Genomic DNA, 18,824 nt, shown 5'->3' on the forward strand with positions numbered 1-18,824 from the left:
AAACCATCTTGGTCAGTCTATTCTGTTTATCTGTTATTTTCTCAAGCAACTGCTTCATAATTATGGGGTTTACAAAATGGCTGAGAAAGAAGAGGGAAGGCAAAGTAGCCTCTACTGCATTACAAGGAACATGAGGATAAACTGTACAAAGAATCACATGGTCTCTAGACCAGGTGACTGTGAAAGCAGACCAGGTTTAGGAATGACAGGACAATGCACTCTCTGCAGCAGCCAACTACAAAAAACACTTGGAGAGTAAAGGTAAAACTGCGTAGAGAGTAAAATCCAAGCCTTTTAAACAGCAGTATGCCAAGAAGTGGAAACAAAGATATCAAAACAGCTTGTCACTACGCTGACAGTTACAGTCTGATAGAGTGCCCTCCATCTTCAGTGAGGATAGCTCTGTGTTTCAGTTCAGTGATGTTATGAAGTACTGATTACTGACTTTTAATCCAACTCTAATAGGCTGCATTAAGACAGCAGAATTAGCCAAATGTATCAAAGTATTTAAACCAGCATTTTGTGATTGTTTTCTTGGATGCAGGAAAATTACAGGGTTAGGCTAGTTTTAAGTGAAAAAGCCACAGGATTAAAAAAAGGGTTCATGGGGAAAAATACACACACACAAACCCACACACCAACCAACCAATCAGCAAGTGGTCAATAAGACTTGTTGGCCAGGCTGACTGTTCTTGGTACTAGTTTAACCCTGCTGCAGAATGCTACATTGCCTTTAAAAACATCATTAATTCTTTGTTATCCACAATCTGAATACAAGTCCCTCACCCACCCTCCCCCCTTTTAAAAATTTGAGGTACATTCAATTATTGCATGACATGGCTAAGGAAAAACCCTTATATTTTTAGTAAGCTTATATGGATGGCAAGTCAAAGGAATCTTAATATTTTATATGCAGGACAGCAAATTTAAGGGTGTATGTTTTAATTAGCTGTACTGCTCATGAAATAAACATTAGAAAATGTGTCTAAATATTTTCTGCAGGTCCTAAGAACACCATTTTAGGGCACTGTATTTTAAGAACACAATACAATTTGAAGTTCTCACATTTTATGCAATGCATAATATAGAAAGAAAAATATATATATTATGCAGGTGGGTTGGCATACATTCAGCAGAAGCCTATCAACACCTCAGGGAAACTTGGTAACACGCGTATTTTTAAGGGATGGGGTTAAATTTGTCCAAACAGTAAATCTCACCCCAGTGATAGCTTTGGTGCAATAAGTAATCAGCATCCAAGATGGGTCTGAGAGAGGCATTCCAAAGAATGTTCCTTGATTCTCCAAACATAACTGAGGCCAATCCATTCAAATAGCAAATGAAGAAAATCCATAGGTACTAAGATAACTGTTCTCTCTTTATGATACTAACAGGCTTATGGCTATGATTCTATTTTTAAATCCCCTTTTACTACCAGCAGGAGTTTGAAAGTGTTTTCAATGTTCTATAAATGTCTGAATCTAGAGGAAAAAAAAATATGCATACTGGAATGATTTCTCCTTTAGACTTCCAAAATTTTGAGATTTTATAAATACTAGTCAGTTTTATCTAAAGATACATGAAATCCATGAGAAGGGGGAAAGGAAATCCAAAGCTCAGCCGCCAGCAGCTTAGGAGTGTGTCCCTCCTCGCCTTAACTGAGCTTTCACAAAAAGCTGGAAGTCACCGAGGGAAGATTTGGTCACCAACCACAGGCAGCGCTCTTAACTATGCCGGGAGATCCCCACTAGAGTGAATCTTAAGGCAGAAGGCTAGAGCTAATTGCTTATCTCAGCACCCTAAGTTACGTCACAGCAGCCAGTACTGCTCGCACAGATGGGGCTACCAAATGTATAGTTGGCCTTGGTATAGTCAGACCCTCAACGCAATCTAATTAATAAATTAGCTAGGGAGCTGAAAAGGTCAAACGTTAATGGTATATTTTGTCTTTGCTCTCCCATGGGTATAAGCTGTGTTTTTTTTTTTTTTTTTTTTTTTTACTGGAAATGGAAAAGAGGCTGACCTGATCAGGAATCCTAGTAAAAGCCTGATCTTGTTTTTCTCCTCTCCTCCCAATCACTGTTTTTTTCTGGTAGTCTGATTTGTTACGAATTTCTCTCTCCCCTCACCCCTCTAGAAGTATTTTAGCTGAAGAAGCTGGCAGATAGAGAGTGACAGACAGACAGGCAGCAGTGTGAGGCCACAGGAGAGTCATTCTTCCAGAGCTGTTAGCCCATCCGTCCATCACTGAAGAAGGGCTTTGATTGCCTGGTTGTCAGTGGCTTCAAAGGCAGTCAGTCCATCTGGACCTTTCACAGTCTTATCAGCACCCTGGAAAAGAGGAAAGAGCCTTTATCATTAAACGAGGCCCACAACCAAGAGAAGAGAATGAAAGCCAGGTCGCTTGGCAAAGGCAAAACTCCTTTACTACCGGAGTCCATTCTATTGAAGGAAAAGCCCCAAACAGCTGGCAAGGTTAGAGATTAAGCTGTAAAAACACCAGATTATTTTTCAGGCACTAGAAATGTAAACTAGAAACACAACTTGCCAATAACGTAGGCAATGACTGACTTTTATTTATACTATCATATATTTACTCAATTAAGCTTTAAAAAAAGAAGATCCCCATGTAGTATAAAACAGGGAGGGTTGGGAAGGAAATCACTTTTGCTAAAGAAGAAAGTATTACTGCGACAAAATTATCTTTTTTTCTTCTTTGCAACACGTTTTGGAGAGTGCATAAGTAATACACACATATTTGTAAAATCTAGAACTTACAAACCTTTTATTTTAGACAAATTCCTAAAGAACACGTACAATATTGGTCATTATACTTACAAAAACTTAGCAGTAAATGGCTGGGATGTGGGCTAGGAAAAGAGGCTCCCTGCTGTACTCTAGGGAAATTCTCTCCAGCTTGCTCTGAATGCTTCATGCAGAGAGTGCTGTCATGGAACATTTTACTTGCAACATGGCACTTTAGTTTCGAGAATGTGTACGCATACCTTTGTGTCTATTGTTTTTATCTGTTTTCCCTTATTAGAGTAAAAACTCAATGGGAGTAGAAATCTTGTTCATATTATCTACTATTGTGTCCCCAGTATCTAAAAAAGTACCTAGTGCATGGTGGGTGAATTTGCTCCCAAACCAAGTCTGGACCTCTCTAACTTCCACAGACAGCAACACTCCACCCTGGAAGGGTTCTCTGCGAGCTCCAGCCCAACCTGTATTTATTCACCAAATAACCTCTTGTGTCCTGTCCTCCTCCCACTGCCAAGTCTCACTCATTCGTCTGTTCCTGAGGCCAACAGAATTGTCTAAGCTTGGCATACATGGTCCTGTAGAGACAAACTCTAGTCAAATTCACCAGTCTCTTTTCCCATTAATCTTTCAATACTCTAATCCTCTGTAATGTCACCATTCCTCAATGTACCAGGTGCCATGACTTTACACTTGCCGGACTATGGAATGCCTTACCTCCTTTCTGCTGGCAAATCCATTCACTCATTCAACAAATATTTACTGAATGTTTGATGCATAGACACTGTGTGTAAGGGGCTGGAGAATCAAAGAAAAACAAGATAGAGCCTGCCAGTTTGGCTGGTGTGAGAGACAGACAAATCAACCAGTATGACACAGTGGGATGAGAATAGCGTAATGCACAGTGATGAGTGGTCTGTAAACCATAATGGGATGTGGTTAGGAGAGTGTAAGCAAGTCCTTCTGGATGAGGTAATGCTTGAGCTGAGCCTTGAGTAAGTACAAGTTGATTAGGTAAACCAGGAAGGAGATGACAGACATTCTAGCAAGTGTTAAATTATCACAAAGTCCTCCTCAATATGACGACAAAAGTCTGTTTTCTCTTTTTCTAATTGAATTTAACTGCATTATGGAACACATGGAACTTACAGTTAAGTGAGAGAGAAATCTGTGAGTGAGAACTTCAGTGTGGTGAGTACTCCAACATAGGTTAAGTGACAATAATTGGGACCATTGTATCCAAAACAATTTTAAAATTTATTTTTTATTGAATTACAATGTTGTGTTAATTACTGCTGTACAGCAAAAGTGACTCAGCTATATATATATACAGTATATATTCTTTTCCATTACGGTTTATCACAGGATATTGAATATAGTTCCCTGTGCTATACAGTAGGACCTTGTTGTTTACCCATTCTATACATAGTAGTTTACATCTGCTAATCCCACATTCCCACTCCTACCCTCTCCCACTGCCCCTCCCCCCACCCCTGCCCCAGGGCAACCACCAGTCTATTCTCTATGTCCCTGATTCTGTTTCATAGATAGGTTCATTTGTATCATATTTTAGATTCCACATATAAATCGTATGGTATTTGTCCTTCTCTATCATACTAAGTGAAGTAAGTCAGAAAATCTCTAGGTCCATCCATGTTGCTGCAAATGGCATTATTTCGTTCTTTTTTATGGCCGAGTAGTATTTCATTGTATATAGGTACATCTTTATTCATTCATCTGTTGATGGACATTTAGGTTGTTTCCATGTCTTGGCTCTTGTGAACAGGGCTGCTATGAGCATAGGGGTGCATGTAGTTTTTGAATTATAGTTTTGTCTGGATATATGCCCAGGAGTGGGACTGCTGGATCATATGGTAATTCTATTTTTAGCAAAACAAATTATTTCTTATTCAATATTGATAACTGTTTTTATGACTAGCATTGTAAACTGTAATTCTGCATTAACAAAAAGTTAAATATCATAGTGAATATCTGTTGCTTTTTAGCTGCCAGACTTCCCTTCTTTTGATAACAGCACCCTAATCTACTTCTGGGGAATCATTTGTCCCCAATGTGTGGACTCCTAGAACTGTAACTTAAGGTGCCATGTACTTTCCTTGCCAGGCATCAAAGCAGGACACTCACTTCTGGATTTTGAATCTTGATTAGCGAGAACAAAAGAAAGACAACAAGAAGTCAGAGCTCATTTATTTCTGTGTTCTCACCCAGAAGAGACAGTTGGGAAGTTCCTGCTATCTAGAGTCTTAAGCTACCATAGCTCTGGCCTCTTCTGAGCCTGGTCCTCCAGCTTTCCTATTGATTCTATGACTAGTCCAACATCTTCAAAAACTCCTTTTCTACTTGTTAGAGTCAACTTCTGCTATTTGCAACCCCCAAAATCTGATAAAAGTATTAAACATTTTATATAAATCATTTTTTTCTAATTGTAATACAAACTAATCACAGAACTCAGAATACACACCAAAAAACTCCCTGTAAAACTCATAATTCTATAAGCCAAATACAACTAATGTTAACATTTTAGTGTTTCTATCTATATTCTCTTGTTCTAGATATGTATGTGTATGTATCTCTTTTAAAAATAAATGAGTAACCATAAGAGAAATAGAGTGACTCTGTATCAGATAAAATAAACTTTAAGAGAAAGAAATATTACTAGAGACAAAGAGGGACATTTCATAATAATAAAAGGCTTAATATTCAAAATTTAAAAATAAAGCCAAGAAAAGAATTCCATTGATAACAGCATCAAAAAGAATAAAATGTTAGGAATAAATTTAATGAACTCAAACCAGTTCTTCTAAAAAAGATAAACCAATTTTGTCAACATGGAAAAAGATATTAAAAGGAAGTGATTTTTTTGATACTTGATGCAGTTATTGGAGAACTTAAGTATATCTGGCCTCACCCCTTTCCTGAGGAAACCATTTTCAGTAGTTATTAGTTCTAGTGATTATTTCCATGGCTCTAAGTATTATACTCATGCCACTATTTGAGTTATTAACTTCAGAGATTACCTTCTGACTCCCTGCTGCATGGATGCTGCTCTAGCAGGGAGCACGTCCCTTCCCCACATCCTCCCAATGTCTTATACTTCAAATAGCAGTTTGTTTCTTTGTAAATTTTTTTATATTTAAAACCTGTTTCTTGTTCCATCAATTTTGACAGTATCTTATTCCTCTACTTTATAAGATACTTTCTCTACCTTCCCATTACTCCCTCTACCTCTTAAATTGCCAGCTTTTCTATTTTGTCAAGATTAACTTTTATATTCGGTTCTGTAAAAACTGTTGTTTATTGGTTGATTTTTCCCCCTATAGTCACCATACTGTACATTATATCCCCAGGACTTACTTATCTTATAAATGGAAGTTTCTACCTTTTGACCACCTTTACCCATTCCTCGCCCCCCTATCTGTTTTCTGTTACCTGTGAATTTTGAGACTCTTCATATAAGTGAGATAATACAGTATTTGTCTTTCTCTCTCACTTAGCATAATGCCCTCAAGGTCATCCATGTTGTTGCAAATGGCAGGATTTTCTTTTTTTATTGGCTGAATAATAATCCATTGCACTATGTGTGCATATATGTGTGTGTATATACACCCCCACACCCCCACCCCATTTTCTTTATCCATGCATCTGTTGATAGACACTTAGGTTATTTTCCTGTCTTGGCTACAGTAAATAATGCTGCAATGAACACAAGGTGTAGATATCTTCTTGAGTTAGGATTTTTGTTTCCTTCAGATAAACCCCCAGAAGTAAAATTGCTGGATCACATGGCAGTCCTATTTTTAATTTCTTGAGGAACCTCCATACTGTCTTCCACAGAGACTGCACCAATTTACATCCCTGCCAACAGTGCACAAGGGTTCCCTTTATTCCACATCCTTGCCAACACTTACTATTTCTTATATCTTTGATAGCAGCCATTCTAATAGGTAAGAGGTGACAATTCATTGTGGTTTTGATTTGTATTTGCCTGATGATTAGTGATGTTGAGGAACCTTTTTATGTATCTGTTGGCCATCTGTATATCTTCTTTGTATAAATAAATGTCTATTCAGATCCTCTGCCCATTTTAAAATCAGATTTTTTGTTTCTACTGAGTTTTTTTTTTCTATTGAGTTATATGAATTCATTTTATATTTTGGGTATTATCCCCTTATCAGATACATGATTTGCAAATATTTTTCTCCCACTCTATAGGCGGCCTTTTCATTTTGTTGATGGTTTCCTTTGCCTTTAGTGTCAAATTCAAAAACTCATCACCAAGACGAATGTCAAAGAGCTTACTATCTGTTTTTTTCTAGGAGTTCCATGGTTTCAGGTCTTATTTTAAAGTCTTTAATTCATTTTGAGTCGATTTTTGTGTATGGTGTAAGATAGTGGTCCAGTTTCATTCTTTTGCATGTGCCTGTCCACTTTTCTCAACACTATTTCCCTATTATATATTCTTGGCTGCTTTGTGGTAAATTAATTGACTGTGTGTGTGTGTGTGTGGGGGGGTTATTTCTGGATTCTCTATTCTGTTCCATTGATCTATGTACCTGTTTTCATGTCAATACTATACTGTTTTGATTCCTACATATTTGTAATATCATTTGGAATCAGGAAATGTGATGCTGCTAGCTTTGTTCTCTTTTCTCAGGATTCCTTTGGCTATTCAGGATCTGCTGTGGTTCCATAAAAATTTTAGCATTGTTTAATCTAGTTCTGTGAAAAATGCCATTGGAATTTTGACGGAAGCTGCATTAAAGCTTGCTTTGGGCAGTGTGGACATTTTAGCAATATTAATGTTGCCAATCCATGAGCACAGAATATCTTTCCATTTATTAGTGTCTTCTTTAATATATTTCATCAATGTCGTACAGTTGTCAGCATAAGAGTCTTTTGCCTCCTTGGTTAAATTTCTTTCTAGGTATTTTATTCTTTTTGATGCAATTTTAAGTAGAATTAAAAAAATTCTCTTCTGATTTGTTATTAGTATATAGAAATACAACTGATTTTTGTATATTGATTTTGTATCCTGCAAGTTTACTGAATTAGTTGAACAGTTGTAACAGTTTTTTAGTGGAGTCTTGAGGGTTTTCTATACGGAGTATCCTGTCATCTGCCAACAGAGAACACTTTACTTCTTCCCTTCCAACTTGGATGCCTTTTATTTCTTTTCTTGCCTAACTAACTGCTCTGGCTAGGGACTTCCAGTACTATGTTAAATAAGTGGTGAGAGTGGGCAACCTCATCTTGTTCATTATGTTAGAGGAAAAAATTTCAGTTTTTCACTGTTGATTATGATGTACAGCTTGTGGGCATAATATGGCCTTCATGATGCTGAGGCATGTTACCTCTACATCCACTTTGTTGAGTGTCCTTATTATGAATGAACATTAAATTATGTCAAATGCTTTTTCTGCATCTACTGAGATGATCATATGATTTTTATCCTTCATTTTGTTATTGTGGTGTTCACACTGATTGATCTGCAGATGCTGAATCATCCTTGTGTCCCCAGAATAAATCCCAGTTGATCATGGAGTATGATCCTTTTAATGTATTGCTGAATTTGATTTGCTAACATTTTGTTGAGGACTTTTGCATCTATATTCATCAGGGATATTGGTCTGCAATTTTCTTGTGGCATCCTTGTCTGGTTTTGGTATAGGGGTAATGCTGGCCTTGTAAAATGAGTTTGGAAGTGGTCCCATCTGTACTGATGTTTTGGGGAAGACTTTGAGAAGGAATGGTATTAATTCTTCATTAAATGTTTGGTAGAACTCACCAATAAAGCGATCTGGTCCTGGATATTGATAGACTTTTACAGTTAAACTATATAAACAATGCTTAAATTACTTCTGGGTAAACACTGCTCACTGTGGCACCTAGCAGACAACTATGATCAGTTTTATTTCTATTGTTCCAATATCAAAACCCTGTGCAACTCTCCCAAGTGACAGAATCGGGAGATCCACACCCAAGTTTTCCCCAGTCCTGTTCATTCATTTACAAACAACAACTTTTGACCCTATTTGTTATGGTTTGGCTAAACTGCTATAACAAAGAGAGGCTAAGACACAATGTATTAAACTAAGTTAATTTATTTCTCTCTCATAAAACAGTCTACTGCTAAATGTGCTCACCTCCACATGTGCTTCCAGCCTGCTGGATGTGGGGGTGAAAGTCCCCAGCAAGTGGCTTCACATTTTAGGTGATGATCTAGAAGTGGCATACATCATTTGCACACATCCCATCAGCCCAAACTTAGACACAAAGTCATATCCACTGCAAGGCAAACTGAGATACAAGGACTAGCTAGGCTGTGATGTATGCACCCAGTTAAAACCTGGGGTTCCCCTTCTAAAAGGAAGAGTAAAAAATGGACACGGAAGGCAATTTATAGCCTAATCTATGCTGTCATGAAAATGCTTTAGAATATTATCTCCAAGTTCTGTCTGTCTAGCCTGCCTCTCCTTCCTGCACCCACTACTTCCACTCCACCCTCCTCCCCTTTACTTTCTCTCTGCTTTGTTTAAATGCTGGATTCTCCATGGTTCTGGTCTTTGGCACCCTTCACCACTTGCTCAATATGCTTTTGGCCTGATCTTATCCATGTTACGATTTAAGTTCCAACCTTACTCATTTTGAACATCTACCCTGATCTTTAAACCCATATTTATATAAACATATATACATGCCACTGAGACTTATCTACTTTCAGTCCCAGAAATACCACAAACTCTATGATTCCTAAAGTGAACCCATGATCTTTTCCTACAAACTTGTTTCTTTTTCTGGAGTATTCACTATCATGGTAAGAACCACCTTCCAGGAACTGTGGAGACACTATGCAGTTCTTCTTGTTTACTTCACATGTTATCAGTCACCAAATCTTCAGACCATAATGTTCCTCACATTTTCCACCTGTCCTTGCTACCACAACTTTCTTAGTTCAAGATTTTCATATGAAAATTCTAATGCAAGCTAGCCTCATCCACTAGAGGGCAGAGAGCAGAAGCAAGAAGAACTACAATTCTGCAGCCTGTAGAACGAAAACCACATTAACAGGAAGACAGACAAAATGAAAAGGCAGAGGACTATGTACCAGATGAAGGAACAAGATAAAACCCCAGAAAAGCAACTAAAAGAAGTGGAGATAGATAGGCAACCTTCCAGAAAAAGAATTCAGAATAATGGTAGTGAATATGATCCAGGACCTTGGAAAAAGAATGGAGGCAAAGACTGAGAAGATGCAAGAAATGTTTAACAAAGACCTAGAAGAATTAAAGAACAAACACCTAGAAGAACTAAAGAACAAACAAACAGAGATGAACAATACAATAACTGAAATGAAAAATACACTATAAGGAATCAATAGCAGAATAACTGAGGCAGAAGAACAGGTAAGTGACCTGGAAGACAGAATGGTGGAATTCACTTCAACAGAACAGAATAAAGAAAAAAGAGTGAAAAGAAGTGAAGACAGTCTAAGAGACCTCTGGGACAACATTAAATGCACCAACATTTGCATTATAGGGGTCCCAGAAGGAGAAGAAAGAGAGGAAGGACCAGAGAAAATAGCTGAAGAGATTATAGTTGAAAACTTCCCTAGCATGGGAAAGGGAATAGCCACCCAAGTCCAGGAAGCACAGAGTCCCAGTCAGGATAAACCCAAGGAGAAACACACTGAGACACAGAGTAATCAAATTGACGAAAATTAAAGACAAAGAAAAATTATTAAAAGCAACAAGGGGAAAATGACAAATAACATACAAGGGAACTCCCATAAGGTTAACAGCTGATTTCTCAGCAGAAACTCTACAAGCCAGAAGGGAATGGCAAGATATATTTAAAGTGATGAAAGGGAAGAACCTACAGCCAAGATTAATCTACCCAGCAAGGATCTCATTCAGATTCGATGGAGCAATCAAAACCTTTACAGACGAGCAAAAGCTAAGAGAATTCAGCACCACCAAACCAGCTCTACAACAAATGCTAAAGGAACTTCTCTAAGTGGGAAACACAAGAGAAGGACCTACAAAAACAAACCCCAAACAATTAAGAAAATGGTAATAGCAACATACATATCAATAATTATTTTAAATGTGAATGGATTAAATGCTCCAACCAAAAGACAGGCTCACTGAATGGATACAAAATCAAGACCTATATATATGCTGTCTACATGAGACCCACTTCAGACCTAGGGACACATACAGACTGAAAGTGAGGGGCTGGAAAAAGATATTCCATGCAAATGGGAATCAAAAGAAAGCTGGAGTAGCAATACTCATATCAGATAAAACAGACTTTAAAATAATGTTACAAGAGACAAGGAAGGACACTACATAATGATCAAGGGATCAATCCAAGAAGAAGATATAACAATTATAAATATATATGCACCCAACATAGGAGCACCTCAATACATAAGGCAAATGCTAACAGCTATAAAAGAGGAAATTGACAGTAACACAATAATAGTGGGGGACTTTAACACCTCGCTTACACCAATGGACAGATCATCCAAACAGAAAATTAATAAGGAAACACAAGCTTTAAATAACACAATAGACCAGATATAATTGATATTTATAGGACATTCCATTAGAAAACAGCAGATTACACTTTCTTCTCAAGTGCACATGGAACATTCTCTAGGATAGATCACATCTTGGGTCACAAATCAAGCCTCGGAAAATTTAAAAAATTGCAATCGTATCAGGCATCTTTTCTGACCACAATGCTATGAGACTGGAAAGCAATTACAGGGGAAAAAACCTGTAAAAAACACAAATACATGGAGGCTAAACGGTGCGCTACTAAAGAACCAAGAGATCACTGAAGAAATAAAAGAAGAAATAAAAAAAATACATAGAAACAAATGACAACAAAAACACAACGACCCAAAACCTCTGGGGTGCAGCAAAAGCAGTTCTAAGAAGGAAGTTTATAGCAATACAATCTCACCTCAAAAAACAAGAAAAATCTCAAACAATCTAACGCTACACCTAAAGCAACTAGAGAAAGAAGAACAAAGAAAACCCAGTCGGTACAAGGAAAGAAATCATAAATATCAGAGCAGAAATAAATGAAATAGAAATGAAGAAAACAATAGCAAAAATCAGTAAAACTAAAAGCTGGTTCTTGGAAAGCTGGTTCTTTCTTGCCTCTGCAACCTTCTCACATTGCTGCTTCTGCGTGGAAAGGTACTCCAGTTCTCTATTAGATTCTTGGACACTAAGTTGCTAAGGTTCAACTCAAGTGTCAACTGCTTTTTGAAGTTATATTTGTGGTACCTAAAGTTGTCATGACATCCTTATTTATAACACACTATGGCCCTTGACTCCCAGGACCACACGTGAACTCTTCTTCCTTTAGATCTCTGCTGGTACATGTAAACGCCTGTCACAGCAAGCACAATGCTTTGTGCATTTGTTTTACGGTTTACTAAATATGGTGACGGCAGTAACCAGGTCTCTCAAATCACAAGGCCTCGCACAGTGTCAATAACAGGCTATCAAGTGATACTACAAAAATTACATGTTTTTTAAAATTGATAGAGACAGGGACTGTACACATACAATAAAGGACTAGATCAGGGGCCTCCCTGGTGGCGCGGTGGTTGAGAGTCCGCCTGCCGATGCAGGGGATACGGGTTCGTGCCCCGGTCCGGGAGGATCCCATATGCCGCGGAGCGGCTGGGCCCGTGAGCCATGGCCGCTGAGCCTGCGCATCCGGAGCCTGTGCTCCGCAAAGGGAGAGGCCACAACAGTGAGAGGCCCGCGTACCGCAAAAAAAAAAAAAAAAAAAAAGGACTAGATCAGGACTAGGCTCACCTGCTTATAGTTACAGCATGATTCAGGTTGTGGTAGTTTCCTGGAGGAGGAAAAGGTTGCTACAGCCAAGTTAAGTGGCCCAAGTAGAGAGGCCATTTGTCATTTTAGGGAGTAAAAAGCTTTAAAGCCTCACCAGTAATTTCTTCATTTTCAGAAGTTACCGTTTTAGACAATCAAGTATTATTTGATAGTAAGTTGTAGAATATGGGGAATGTTTAAAAAAATTCATCGTACTATCTCTGCCCTTGAATAGACTAGTTTACGATGTAGCTAGAAAGATAAGATATACTGGCATGAAACAAGAGTGCATCTTTATCTACTTCTTACTTCAGATAGCCCAATTCTGCTTTATACCACCAGTTTTGTGTGTGTGTGTGTGTTTTTTTTTTTAAATTACCACCAATTCTTAATCTGGACAAATAGGCCAGAAAACTGGATTAGTAACATTTTAAGAATGCAACTCTTAAACTTGTACTCAGGTTATCTGACATTATCTCGACAGAAGGCTTTTGTGGCAAAGATGATGATTATAATTATACTAATCAATTGTTAGAACCCTATGCAACTTTGTTTCAATGCAAAATTTATCAATTAAAAAATTAGCATTTAGATACACACATGACATCTTGGTGGACATTTCTGTATATGTTGCTAGATACTGTTTCACAACCTTAGAATATGACCACTGTCTCAGAAATAAAAATTTAGCAAACATGGTTTGGTATACTCAACTCACTTTTGGAAAGAAAGTGGGTTAGAATCAAGTACAAAAGGAATGCCTGAATAAATATATCTGATATTAAATGTCCCACAAGGACTCTTAAAATGTAAAGGAACAAAGCAATTCTTTGTGCTCTCCCTTTAAGTATTTGATTAACTCTTATTCAGTTGTTTCCGTGAAGCCCTTCTGGAATTTCCAGGACAGCTGGCTCCCTCTCTTCCTGTATGCCCCCTGGCACGTTGCTGATCATACTTCAAGGTGTATATTGGGTTGGTCAAAAAGTTCGTTCGGTTTTAAGTAAAAATAAAAGACACATTTTTCATTTTCACCAAGAACTTTATTGAATGGATTCATTAACCAAGTGAACTTTTTGGCCAACCCAATACTACAGCTTGGCTCATCCAAAGTCTAGCGCAACCCCCTTTTTTCTGTGCTTTCCTCTCCTATAGAGGCTGAAAAGGCACTGAATCCCCAGACTCCCTTAAAGCTACAGGTGGCCATCTGGCACAAAGTTGGCGTCTCATGGATAGCCTTCCTTTTCCAATAAAGCCTCAGGGAGGACAGTGTCCTTAACTGTTTCCCTTCTCCCTGCCCAAAACAGACACAATGCCTGGAGGTTCAGCAGTCATCTTTGCAACTGTAAGGAGTGGGGAAGACAGGGGAGAAGAGAGTGTGGGGTACTGAGGACAAGTGGAGCCAGCTACTCAGCCCTGGACTGCTTACCTTCAGGCATTTCATTAAGAGCCACTTGTTTTTTTTCTAAGTTGAGATATAATTGACATAGACCATTATATTAGTTTTAAGTTGTACAACATGATGATTTGATATATGTATATATTGCAAAATTTACCACAATAAGGTTAGTTAACATCCATCACTGTAGAGTTACGAAGTTTTTTTCCTTATGATGAGAGCTTTTAAGCCTTACTGTCTTCACAGCTTTCAGATATATAATACAGTACTAAGGATAGCTACGGTGCTGTTGTTGCATCCCCAGGACTGACTTACCTGATAATTCTAAGTCTCTACCTTTTGACCCCACACACCCTCCACCCAGCCGCCTGCCTCTGGCAACCATCAATCTAATCTGTTCTCTGTATCTGAGTTTGTTTTGTTTTTGTTGTAGATTCCATATATAAGTGAGATCATACGGTATTTTTCTCTGACTTATTTCATTTAGCATAATGCCTTCAAGGTCCATCCATGTTGTCACCTAGAGATTATCATACTAACTGAAGTCAAAGACAAATTTATGGTTTCACTTTTATGTGGAATCTAAAAAACAGTACAAATGAACTTATTTACAAAGCAGAAACAGACTCACAGACATAGAAAACAAACTTATGGTTACCAAACGGGAAGGGTGAGGAGGGATAAATTGGGAGTATGGGATTAACAGATGCACCTACCATATATAAAATAGATAAATAACAAGGATGTATGTATACAACAGGGAACTATATTCAATATCTTGTAAGGGAAAAGAATTTTTTAAAGTATATAGATATACACACACATATATATGTATAACCAGATCACTTTGCTGTACACCTGAAACTAACACAATATTGTAAATCAACTATACTTCAATTTTAAGAAATTGTGAATCACTATATTGTACACCTGTAACTTATATAATATTGTACACATCAACTACACTTCAAAAAAAAGAAAAAGCAGGTGGTGTGGTTCAAGGACATACTGACCCTGGCCACCCAATTTTACCACAAATTAGCTGTGTAACTTCAGGCAAGTTCCTTAACCTCTCTGTGCTACTTTCTGCAAATAAAATGGTAAAACCTAACATGATTTCGGCAGAAACTCCTAGATCAAAAATTCTCTTAATCTTTCTTAAAAATAAGAACTAGTTATACAATGGAATATTATTCAGCCATGAAAAAGAAGAGCCACTTTCTTGTTTAAATCTCTGTAGTAGGAGTTTTTGTTACAGTTGAACCCTACTTCTCTTACAGCACTTGTCATAGTCCTTTATTATCTGTTAACCGTGCTTCACTGGCTATGAAACCATAGGACCAGGTGTTAAACCTTGCTTTTCTAACTTCAGTGCCATGCTCCTTATCTGGCACCCCCTCTGCCTCTCTAAACAACGTGCTAACCATGCAACAGGGAATGACATGTATTCTACATTTCTCTTCATTTTACTTCTCATTTGGAGACAGTGACTACAGTTCATTTTCAGTTGCATATATAATGGTCTTAGATTTGTTCTTATGTTACCCCTTGTGAAAATATGATTTTTAACATCTCCACTGCAGTCATATCTAGCAAAAATAGAAAGATCATTTCAAGGTTTGAGAGAGAAATTCATCATGGAAATATAGGGATGGGAGAAAGTATAAATGAGCCTTCCAATTACTTCTCTCCAAAGACATTCAGATAGTGAGCCAATATATTACCTATAATGTGGTACATTGTAAGTTTTGGATGAAAAGTTTGTTTATATTTGAAACAGTCATTTTCATAAAACTTGCTTTTCAGGGAACCCTCATCCTTGCAGCAAGTCTTCCCTTTTCTGAGAAATACATCAAAGTCATCTGCATCAATCCTAACTGGTCTTAGTATTTACTGAGAATTTATGATGAGCTCAGTATTGCCGCCAATGACTTGCATACAGTACCTCTTCTAACTACTTGGCTACACTGAGAGGCAGTGTAATGTAGTGGTTACAGACACAAACTCTGGAGCCAAAGTGATGGGGTTTGAATCCTAACTCTCCTCCTATCGAGCTGTGTGATCCTGGGAAAGCTTCCTAATGCCCTGGGCCTCAGTTTCCCCAATGGTAAAATGGGGGATAAAAATCGTACCTACTTCATAGGATTACTGTGATGATTCAGTGAACTAATATATGTAAAGCACTTAAATGACATTTCCTACGTATAAGTACTATTTTAACTATGAGCTAATTTACCTGCTCATCAACTCTGTGTGATGAGTACTGGCCCCATGTTGCAGAAGAGGATGCTTAGACCGAGATGATAAGGAATTTATTCAAAGCCCCAAAGCTATTAGGAAGGAGAACTCAGAACCAAACTTGGGGGGGGGGTGTGATGTCACAACACACAGTTTATGTCACTAACAGAAACTATCTAAAATATTGATGCACTCCAGTCTAAAAGAGCTAAATAGGTAAAAAAACAATGAGCTTACAATGGGCATACTTGTGGATGAGATTTGTGAGATGTATCAAAACAGCATAACAACTGGTTTCTTCAGTTATTTAGGGGGGTAAGTTTTCTAGCTGTATCAATTCTGCTAGTCCTTTTCTAACACAGTTTCTTAAACTAAGGCAACTCAGAAAGGCATTGCTCAGTTCTTTGCAGGTCATCTGTCCTAAAATTTTTTTGAAACCAAACCTGCCCATGTTATATGGAACAGAACCCTGGGGATTCCAAGTAATCATAAAATGTGTGCTTGAGAATGTGTGAAACTGTTTAGATTTTACTGGGAGTGGAATAGTGAGTAATTTGAGTTAAAAAATGTTTCTACCTACCAGAGCACCTACTTATTTAGGCTGAAAAGGGTTGACTTCTAAGCCCTTATATCTTACGCACTTGATTCTCAATTCAAGCAGCAAAATCTGTACCGTAGATACTTCTTGAGGATTTGACAATGCTGGTATTTGAGAGGGGTATTCAAATTTTATTATTAACTGGCCGCTTGATTTTTTAAAATACAGCACAGAAAATACATTGGGCAAAACCATCAATGTTATCAGATAAGGTGGTTTTCTGTATTTTCTCAACAGACTGATTTTTAGTACTTTTTATTCTCTACAGCAATTGTACGTAAGACGTTAATCATTTTGACCTTCTTTTTATAAAAGGAAGGTTGTTGAGTAAATCTTTGTTTCTCACTCATTTGCCCCACACAATGAATGTACAGAGTGGTCTGAAACAGCTGTGTGTCACTAACATCAGAGTTGCACGAGCATCAGTGGTTACATATTTCCGTTGTAAGGTTACAGCAGATATCCTAAGGAGGTAAATTCTTTGACACAGTATGAAGCAGAGAAGTGATGGAAAACAAAAAAGCAAAGTTTCTTTTGGACTTTTCTCTCTCAGATATAGCTTAGTATATCACTAACAACAAATGGGTTTATAATAACAAGTATATTGTCAGTTTGTTTCTGTAATCTAAGAATAAAACAGTAATTATAGTGTTTTAAAAACTTTCATTAAATTTTCAGTTTGTGAGATTTGTGATTCTCTCATGCTGGGGTAATATTTCTATTTATTTGTTTAAAAGAATTCTTGTTTTAATAGGAGGTTGATTGGCCATTTTTAATAGCAATATATAGTATATAAGGGAAAGAGTATAAACCACACTAGAGTAAATGACTGAAAGCTTACCTGTCTAAATTCTAAATGATAGCGAACTTAAAGGTTAACTTGTATTATCTTTTAAAGATGTTAAGTATTTCCCTTTTCCCCACAATATCCTTTAGTGGATTATTTAGAAACAGTTTTCCTTAGAAAATAAGGATACTTGACTTCTTAAAATCCTTTATTATCAAAGGGATTACACAGATTATAAAGAATTTTAATAAGTATAAATATTATAGAAATTTGGTATATATTAAATACTATATACTATACTGTTAAAGGAAATGTCTAACATGATAGTGTATTAATGCTACAGGTAAACTATTATTCCTCTTAGAGAATTGTTTAACTACACAGAAACTAGATGATGTCAAATTATATGTAACTGTGAAAAATGAATTTTGGACTTATGAACATCCATTGGCTATAATATTATAGTTCAAGAGTACCACTTCAAGATTAACTCTCCTAAATAACGTGTTCATGCAACACTGCTATTATTCAGGTATTTGAGATTCTAATCAGGAAGATGAGTTCAGTAATATTTTTATACATCTTTTAAATATCTCTTTTATTCCAAAAATTTCCTGTTAAGATTTTTTTAGGGCAAAGGAGGAGGAACCTTATTCAACTGTGAATTAATTATGATTCAAAATGACACGTGCTTACACGGTCTGACTGTTCTTGCTTTCATAGCCTCAGGCTGCAGTCTGTTAGGCCTGGCCTTTTTAATGACTGCGGTGCAGCTGCCACTTCTTCTGTTTCATACTCTCACTTGGGCTTCTTACTCCCTGGGACCACTCAGTTACCCAGGATGCTTCTCGAGCCTGCATTTTTTACCTGCGTCATCAGTTTCCTTTCACCAGTTTTACTAATGTTTCTCATGTACTCTGGATTTGGTGAGAATACCAGGAGTTTTGTTCATTTCCCTTGCTTCTTTTTAAGTTATTATTTAACAGTTCTATAGTTTTAGCTTAATTAATTAATTAATTAATTAATCTATTTATTGGCTGCATTGGGTCTTCATTGCTGCACGTGGGCTTTTCTCTAGTTGTGGCGAGCGGGTGCTACTCTTTGTCGCAGTGCAAGGGCTTCTCGTTGTGGTGGTTTCTCTTGTTGCAGAGCATGGGCTTCAGTAGT

The 18,824-nt window shown here is 37.3% G+C and overlaps 1 protein-coding gene across 1 annotated transcript in view; it reads right to left on the minus strand.

Annotated features, from left to right (window-relative positions):
* Window positions 1-1,975: 1,975 nt before the first annotated feature.
* MTPN (myotrophin) overlaps window positions 1,976-18,824 on the minus strand; it is a 59,972-nt gene continuing 43,123 nt past the window's right edge. Inside the window, exon 4 of the mRNA XM_081243827.1 lies at window positions 1,976-2,331. Within this exon, the coding sequence (XP_081099953.1) occupies window positions 2,245-2,331 (87 nt within the window). The 3' untranslated portion in view covers window positions 1,976-2,244. The remainder of the gene's footprint in view (window positions 2,332-18,824) is intronic.

The sequence above is a fragment of the Mesoplodon bidens genome (genome assembly GCF_964165515.1).
Source record: "Mesoplodon bidens genome assembly, chromosome: 9".
NCBI classification, from domain to species: domain Eukaryota; kingdom Metazoa; phylum Chordata; class Mammalia; order Artiodactyla; family Ziphiidae; genus Mesoplodon; species Mesoplodon bidens.